Below are 9665 nucleotides of genomic sequence, written 5' to 3'. Positions count from 1 at the left end.
ATATATATATATATATATAGTAGTATATCAATCCTACGAAAATAATTCTGCTCTATATCCAACAACAATAAACAAACCACAAAACTCGTCTGCTTACAATATAAGGACTACATCAGCTTTCATTTTCTGGAGTATGTTAGTCTGTGTTGATTGTGGGTTTGGACGGGTTGGGGTGGGGTTAGTCTAGATCTGAATCCAGCAGTATATCCACAGCCATGATGTCATCACATTACAGAGTCCAACACCTCAGTATTGACCCCGCTTAGATAACGTCTTATAGCGTAACATTTAAAAGCATGTATGGTTAAGAGTTATGGCTGTACAGTGCGGCCTGCAGGAACAAACTTAAAATAAACTTAAAGGGATACTCCACCCAAAATGAAAATTTTGTCATTAATCACTAACTCATTAACCATGTCGTTCCAAACCCGTAAAAGCTTTTTCATCTTTGGATCACAATTTAAGATATTTTGGATGAAAACTGGGAGCTTGTGACTGTCCCACAGACTGCCAAATAAATTACACCGTCAAGGTCCAGAAAAGTATGAAAGAAATCGTCAGAATAGTCCATCTGCCATCAGTGGTTCAATGAATTGTTGAAAAAAAGTCTTTATTTTTGTTTACTTCACATACAGGTATTCTCTTTTCTCGCTTCATAATGTTACGGTTGAATCACAGATTTTTTTAAGCTTTTACAGGTTTGGAATGACATGGGGGTAAGTGATTAATTACAACATTTTCTCTTAATATTCTCTTAAAGCCCAAAGTATTGTTATACATTGGCCAAAACACTTAACACTTAAGTGGACACTTAAGCCACATTCACTCAAAGGGGATTTAAAAATAAAAATAATTATAAGACACCACAGTTGAAATATTTATACTTATATATATATATATATATATATATATATATATATATATATATATATATATATATATATATATATATATAAATATATATATATATATATATATATATAAATATATATTATGGTTTTAAATAAATAATACCATACTTCCCTAGTTGATTAATCACAGTAAATTGATGATGACACTCAACTCTACCTCTCATTCTATCCTGATGATCCGACGGTAGCTACTCACATCTCAGCTTGTCTAACAGACATTTCTTGCTGGATGACGGACCATCACCTTCAACTAAACTGTGACAAGACAGAACTTCTTGTGGTTCCATCAAACCCATTGTTTCATCACAATTTCACCATCAAGGTATGCACATCAACCATAACTCCTTCAAAAACAGCCAGAAACCTTGGAGTTAAAATTGATGATCAGCTGACTTTTTCTGACCACAAAGCTAAAACTGTCCGGTCCTGCAGATTTGTTTTATTCAACATAAAAAAGATCAGACCCTTTCTTTCAGAACATGCTGCACAACTCTTCCTGCTGCAATGATCTCTTGGAAGGTCTTCCAGCCAGTTCTATCAAACCTGTACAATTAATCCAGAATGCAACAGCAAGATTAAAAATGAATCAGATGAAAAGAATACACGTCACACCTCTGTTTATCAATTTGCACTGGCTACCAATAGCTGCTCGCATAAAATTCAAGGTATTGATCTTTGCCTACAAAACCACCATTGGTTCTGCACCCCTTTAATTCAGACTTATGTGCCCCTTAGAAGCTTGCACTCTGCAAGTGAACATCGCTTGGTTGTGCCAACCCAAAGAAGCACAAAGTCACTTTTATGGACTTTTAAATTAAATGTTCCCTCTTGGTGGAATGACCTGCCAAACTCAATCCAAGCAGCTTAGCCATCTTCAAGAATCCGCTTAAAACACATCTCTTCCATCTTTATTTTTGTACTTATAATTACAAAACATACCTGCATGTAAATGCATCTGTAATTAATTTCTGTAATTACATTTGTAGATACAACACTGTTGACCCATACCTTATCCCTAAACCCATGCTTAAACCTACCCATACCACCAAAACTGTCCCAAACCTTACCTATATTCCACCTCAATGGCAGCAAAAATGTTTTGCAATACAATATGAGCACAACAAGTACATTGTATGGGAACCAGATGAGTCCTCTGGACAATTTGACTTTGTTGCAGCCTGGAATTAAACTGCTGGTTTCGCTTGGCCAGAGGAGAACGATGGAGTTTTAGTTCCTTCAACACACAATTTTCCTGTTTAATACTGTAAAGCTGCTTTGACACAATCTGTATTGTAAAAAGTATTGTATATATATATATATATATATATATATATATATATATATATATATATATATATATATATATATATATATATATATACATGTGTGTTTTATATGTATGTATAAATAAAAAAGGTATACAAATAAAAAAATCACATCAAATTGTTTTTTTTTACACTTTATTTTAAGGTGTCCTTGTTACACGTTACATGTACTTACTATAATAACAATTGAGTATGCATAATTATTAGCAAGTAACCCTAAACCAAACCCTAATCAAAACCATATGCATAATAAGTACATGTAGTTAATTAATATTACTCAATATAAATAAAAAAAATACTTTTTTTTTTGTCTAAGAGTTCAATATATTGTACCATTTTTATTATTTCACATTTCAGGCTTTCCGGGTAAAATGTACGTGTTACACCACTTTACTTCAGTGTTCGAATACTTTTTGCAACCAATGAATGTAGAAAAAGCATGCACTTTTGAAACCTACTCAAACTGACCCTGCACCACACACAAAATGTTTCCAGTTCAGATGATGTGTTGCAGGTTTAGATGCTGTGCGATAACCAAAACGGGTTTCCGTGCCTCCCACAGATGTGATCTGGGCTAAAAATAGTCATCTATATTCATAACCCATTTCACAGTACACCACAGTGTTGCACTTGTACTTCACTTGACTTTGCTTTTTGCTAGCTGAAAGCCTCAAGCTGAATGTGAGGCAAGTGAGGGGCATCTTAGCTACGGGCACTGCGGGGAGAGTCACTTTAATGTGGCCATGTGACACGCTCAAAATATTCCAGCAGATGAGAGGTCATGTGGCCCCCAGCGACTCTCACACACTAAGTTCACTGTAGTCTCCTCACATCCTAATGGTCTTTCTCTGTCACCCTGTACTTCTGCTAGGCCTTACGATTCTTTCGGCTTCCATTTCAGAACTGGTACAAACTTCTATTAATAGTCTGAGAGTAATACTGCTTTTTTTCTCCACTGTTTTTCAGTGTTCTGCTAAATTTAGTTGACGAATGAGCACTGGCAGGCGTTTTGTAGGCAATTAAATGATGGCGTGACTGCCCATTGGGCCGATGACATGAAAGCACCATTGTCTGAGAGAATGCCTTCAACTTTCTCCCCATTGGTCAACTTCTTCACTGGGTGGCCGCACAATTTCTTTTAACTCACTGCTTCAAAAAAAGTTAAGAGGGGAAAAAATTGTGAGACAGACAAGTCTGTGAACTTTTAAGTGTGTATTATAATGCAGTTTAAAAACAAACAAACAAACATTATTTAAAGGGAAGAAAGACAGAGCTGTTTCTGATTACATACTGATGCTGAGTCATATCAGGCGTCTGTGGTGGTGAACGAAAAAAGCCCCCGTGTATATAATGAAATTACTTTATGTATATTTCAGTGCATGTGAATCTGTTTGTGGCAATGAAATGGTCTATAGTTTGCGTCCCTGAGCCTGCAAGTGGAGCTCTCCATTCACATGGCATGGAAAAACAAATATTTTTTTCTCAGTGTGGGCTGTCCTCTCCTCTCCTCTGGGAAACAGCAGCGTCCTCAGAGCAACATTTGAGAAATCTAGAAAGATAATTTTTCTGTACATACTCATTATCAATGGAGTGTCTTTGTTTTAACATAATTAACGATTAACAATGATAAACCCCTCCCCATCACCAGACGAGTATTTGAATATGGTCTTGTCTTGTGGCTAGAATCCAGTGTCAGTCTCAGAACACTGAATCCGGAAGCCAAATCCGTGCGTCACAGTTTGTAGGGTGTGTGCGGCACATTTCAGGACAGCAGGGTTTGTACCTGCTGTGGGGTTCTGTGCAGGACAGGCTCTGCATCTTTATAGGCATTTGTAGGGTTGGTGACACATTTGTACACCTCTCCATATGCACGGCACACCAGCTCTGTGGACTGTTTGAAGATCTGCTCCCTGTGAGAAAGAGAGAGAATTATTATGAATACTTTGTTAAATTTACACATTCAATTTGAGTTTACTTATATTAGTTACAGATCACATTACAGTACTCATTTCACACTTTTGATATCATTGTAATTAAATAAAATGGACAACTTACACTTATTGTAGCTGACTACACTTTCATGTATCATGTTAGACACAAGAGTTCCCCAAATAAGAAAATGAGTAGCCATTGAAACCTTTTTACCATACATGGTTAGTAAACAAACCAGTCAAGGCTAACTTGACAAATATATTTTAAATTCTGTGACTGAGCAAACTAAGTGAATCAAAACAAATGACAAATGACTCTAGGAGGACTTTGGTAGTCATAACTTGGTGCCGTTTCCATTTTTGAGGGTACTTCCGTTGATCTGGATTCTTGGAAACACATCACACACGAATTGCCTGAAAACTACATAAACTGGTCCGAATATTGCTTGATGAGTGAGCAAAGACAGTAGAGCCATAGAAAACACTGATCTGGGTTCAGTTCAGGACTACTGTAACACTGCCCTCTAGAGATGCACTTCTGCTAGTACAGCTACACATATGTATATACTACTAAATAAGCAATTAACATGTCATATACAAATATAACTCATATCAAATTAAGGCTTGGCTTTAAATTTACTCAAATGTAAAATGTGTCCTTTACTCATTCTCAAGTTGTACCAACACATCATATTTTTCATTGAAACACAAAATGTCTCTTCCCTGTGACTAAAATTAAAAGGACTGCAAGCTTTATAAAGGCAACCGCAAACACACCATAAAATTATCATAAATGTATTTCATATATCTTCATTTTACACACCGGCCACTTTATAAGGTACATTTTGTCTTTAGAACTTTGCCTTAATGTTTCATGCCATAGATTCAACAAGGTGCTGGAAACATTTCTCAGATATTTTATTATATATTAACATTATAGCGTCACACAGTTGCACCAGATTTGTTGGCTGCACATCCATGATGCAAATCCCTAGTTCCACCACATCCTAAAGGTGTTCTATTGGATTGAGAACTGTATAGTATATTGAACTCATTGTCATGTTCAAGAAGCCAGTTGAGATTATTTTAGAGTTGAGACATGGTGTGTTATCGTGCTCAAAGTAGCCATCACAAGAAGGGCTAGGAGGTAGAGTCAGAATTTGGTAATGTTCTTTGCTGTCAGGAATGTGGTCTTCTGTTGTGTTGTCCATTCAGAGATGTTCCTCTGCATAGCTTGGTTGTAACGAAGGGTTATTTGAGCTACTGTTGCTATTCTATAAGCTCAACCAGTCTGGCCATTCTGCTCTCACATCAACAAGCCATTTTTGCCCATGCACAGTATCAGCAGGTTCTGAAATCTTCAGACAAGCCCGCCTGGCTTCAACAATGATGATACACTTAAAGTCACTTTGAGTGACTATCACCTTTTTAATCACCTTTCTTCTCCATTCTGATGCTCAGTTTGAGCTTCAGCAAATTGTCTTGCCATGTTTGTAGTCAGCAGTTGAACAAGTGTACCTAAAAACCTGGAGCAGCTGTGGCCTAATGGTTAGAGAGTTGGACTTGTAACTAGATGGTCACAGGTTTCGAGTCTGCTGGCAGGAGATGTAGGTTGCGGGGAGAAAGGCAATGAACCCCCACTTGCTCCCCGGGCACTGGATATATAGCTGCCCACTGCTCCGGGTGTGTGTTCATGGTGTGTTCACTTTCTCACAGCTGTGTGTGTGTGCACTCTTTGATGGGTTAAATGCAGAGCACCAGTTTCGAGTATGGGTTACCATACTTGGCAAATGTCACGACTTTTTTACTTTCAAAAAGTGTCCAGTGAGTGTATATTGCTATATTTCTTCAGAAACCATCTGGGTTTGTACAAGAAATATAGCATTATCAGTGAATAATAGTCATTACTCACTGATAATCTTTCATTCTAGAGAGCTGTTAATCAGTGAGGAACTGGATCAAGATACATCTGATAACAGGATCAGTCAGATCCACAAACAAATCATTTAGAAGAGTTTTGAAAGTGAAAAAATGAAAGTTCAGACATTTGCCAAGTATGGTAACCCATACTTGGAATTGGTCCTCTGCATTTAACCCATCCAAGTGCACACAAACACAGCAGTGAGTAGTGAACACAATGTGAACACACACCCGAAGCAGTGGGCAGCTATATCCAGCACCCGGGGAGCAACTGGGGGTTCATTGCCTTGCTCAAGGGCACTTCAGCCATGGGTACTGAAGGTGGAAGAGAGTGCTGTTCATTCACCCCCCAACAAATCCTGCATGCACCGAGACTTGAACCTGTGACCTTCGGGTTACAAGTCCAACTGTCTAATAATTAGGCCACAGCTGCCCTCCTATTCACAATTGTTGGATTGTGAATTGGATCCAAACAATTCACTACAATACCTGACCCAAAGGAACAATTCCGATATGAATCAGACATGAAAATGCGTATATCAAGATTTTCAGCAAAAATTCCCTTTATGAAGTTTTGAAAGACACAAGTCTGATTAAATAATGGCAGAATTTTTATATTTGTTTGATCTCTTTAACATGAAATGTACAGGTCAAAATTGTGTGTGTGCAATTTTTTTTGGTCTTTGTATCTCATGCAGAGTTCAGTCACGTGTGCCATGTTTATGTGTGGGAGAGATAGCTAGAAAGAGAGAGAGAAATGGACCAGGAGATAATTAGTTGTGCCAAGCCTGTGCACGAGTCCATCTCCATTAATAGAGAACATTAACCTGAGGGACAGTGAGTGCTCCTCAAGCCTGTTACATTTCCCAGTAACAATGTGACTCAGTGTGTGTGCTTCTCTACCGCTCAAATAGCAACATCACACTGATGTGCTGATGCTAAAAGCACCAACTACAAGGAAGATGGGGAAACAGAACCATGACAAATGCACGAGAAACCTCTCATGCTCATCGCTGCTTCATTAATGTGATGACGGCTGGATCGATTTTATGGACCAAAACATTATTTGTTTAGGTTGGATGTGACTGAGTAGTCAGAAATCGTGTAGCTAAATGGTAGCTAGTAAAGTAATTCATGTGACAAAAAATTCAGACAAGAACAAAACTGTTCAGTTGAGGATTGAAAATGTGATGTGTGCTTTTTACAAAAAAAAAAAAAAATATATATATATATATATATATATATATATATATATAATTTTTTTTTTCTTTTAAAGGGGCAATATTCTATGCTAGCAATAGACTGAAATTGCCAGTTCCACTTAAGATGAACTTAAAATATAAGTGTAAAATACCAAATAATTTTCACTAATTTCACAATAATTTTCGGACTTGGTACTTGGTAATTTGTTGAAAACAGTATTGGTGCTTAATATTTTTTGCAGAAAACCCTTTCAAGATTCTTTTAAGAATAGAATGTTCAAAATAGGGCTGTGCAATTTAGCGATTTCAGCTTCAAACGATTATTAAAATACAATAATCAAGATAAAGGATTATTGCACCCCATTCACCCCCTTTCCAGCAGTGGACTTTCGCTCCTCCATAAAAGCCCAATTTCACATGCAAATCATTAAAATCATGCAACTTGACTTTCATTAAATGGGGCGTGCTTGATAATGTTTATGTGATGTTGCATTTTCAAAAGCACTAAAGAGAACTTCCGCTGTTCTATGTATGTGCTCAGAGACGGAACAGAACACAGACAAGAAAGTTGAACAATTAGCTTAAGCTGTGGGCCTAAACAGTCAAATACACAAAAAAAATGTGTCAAAATGCGGCACTTGGTGATTATTCATGTTAGGGCTGGGCGATATGGCCTAAAAATAAAATCTCAGATTTTATTTTTTTTTAATTCGATTTCCGTAAACCGGCTTTACTGACGAGATGCGCATTAACGATCGGGCTGATCGTGATCGGAGCAGCCCTAATCAAAAGCAAGACAAATGTAACCCCCATTTTCATATTCGGCTGGTGCTGCTACTTAAAAAAATTTGAATTAATTAATTCAATCGATTTTTCGCCCAGGCCTAATTCATTGAAACAGTTGAGAATTAATTTTTAATTTATAGCCTAATAAATTTCTGTAGTAGGCTGTTAGAAGAACATCTCTAAACTCTTATAAAGTTAAGCTCATAATCGTGTTAAATAATTGTGATTACAATATTGACCAAAATAATCGTGATTATGATTTTTGCCATAATCGAGCCCCTCATATTCAAATTAAACACAGTTTTTGAAATTGTCCTTTACATTTACATTACATTAAGCCATTTACCAAACGTTTTTATCCAAAGTGACTTACAAATGAGGACAATGGAAGAATCAAAATCAACAAAAGAGCAATGATAGCTATGATGATAGCTACCCAAATGCAGTACACATAATAATTTTTTACAGAAGAAAGAAAGTTATACAAGTACAGACTGACATGGCAGAGATAAAATTTTCATGGAAGCCAACATTTTTTTGTAAACTTTTCATTTTACATTATTCTTGAGCACTGTTTATAAAAGCAGAAAAGTGTGTAATTGTAAAATTGTTTTGAAACAAAATGCTTAATGTTCTTTGAAACTGGCTGTATTATAGACAGAATGTGTGCTAAATGTGAGATGCTCCTACTTGATAGCAGCACTGAGCAGGAAGTTGAGTTGTGGCATCACAAGCGTATCAGGAGAGGCCAAATAACGGTCAAACTGGACCTGTGAGTACAACAGACAAAACAAGAAAGCGAAGAAAAGACTTTCATAAAACTCTAAGTACTATTCATAAGGGACCTATTTCATTGATTTGCAATTTTTAACATGAGACATCTGTGATTTCATCTAAAAATGAATGTGAAATATGATTTCAATATGATTTCACCTTTCCTAGAAAGGTGGTAAAAAGGTCTGAAACCACAATGATCTAAAATCATTTAGCTGAAAAGGCAGTGTGAGGAAAACACAGATATTTTCAATTCAGACCAAATATATGTATTTTTTTTTAATCACAAAAAACATTTGGAAGCATGAATTAATCTGACCTTCTGAAGAAAAAAGTAATCCTGTTTAAAATAACTTAATAAAGAAACAGGTCTCACCATGGCTGTTTTTAAGGATGTGCTGTCCATTCCAGGCAGATTGGCCAAGGGACCCTAGGAGGGAGAACACAGTAAACCATAAGTGAAGAATATACGACTACTTTACTTCAACTTTGTGAACTGAGACAGCCTGCAGCACAAACATAACACAAACAAATAAGAGAAAGAACAGGTGCAACAGCTTGAAAACACACAAAGTGAGAGATTTCACATTTTAACCAAATCCATAGCTGCTAAATTACACTTGAGATAAAAAAAACAACAACATTATTTTAGACGAGAGATAAAAGAACAACAAAAAAGCTAAAACAAGTATAGACCGTTTACCAAAGGTCAAATTGTCCATATATTGTACAGACTGCAACATTACAACACTGAGGATACAACCCATCCTTGTTTTGCATTATGAATTGAGTTGACACATTCTGTGATGCTGCAAT

General features: G+C 36.6%; 1 protein-coding gene across 1 annotated transcript in view; it reads right to left on the bottom strand.

Annotated features, from left to right (window-relative positions):
• Nucleotides 1-3433: 3433 nt before the first annotated feature.
• cog6 (component of oligomeric golgi complex 6) overlaps nt 3434-9665 on the bottom strand; it is a 67821-nt gene continuing 61589 nt past the window's right edge. Inside the window, exons 17-19 of the mRNA XM_052576095.1 lie at nt 9226-9279; nt 8766-8845; nt 3434-4146 (exon numbers count right to left, since the gene is read on the bottom strand). Coding sequence (XP_052432055.1) covers nt 3999-4146; nt 8766-8845; nt 9226-9279 — 282 coding nt within the window. The 3' untranslated portion in view covers nt 3434-3998. The remainder of the gene's footprint in view (nt 4147-8765; nt 8846-9225; nt 9280-9665) is intronic.

This window comes from Carassius gibelio, chromosome B15 (genome assembly GCF_023724105.1).
Source record: "Carassius gibelio isolate Cgi1373 ecotype wild population from Czech Republic chromosome B15, carGib1.2-hapl.c, whole genome shotgun sequence".
Lineage (NCBI taxonomy): Eukaryota > Metazoa > Chordata > Actinopteri > Cypriniformes > Cyprinidae > Carassius > Carassius gibelio.
This window is presented reverse-complemented; position numbering and strand designations above follow the sequence as displayed.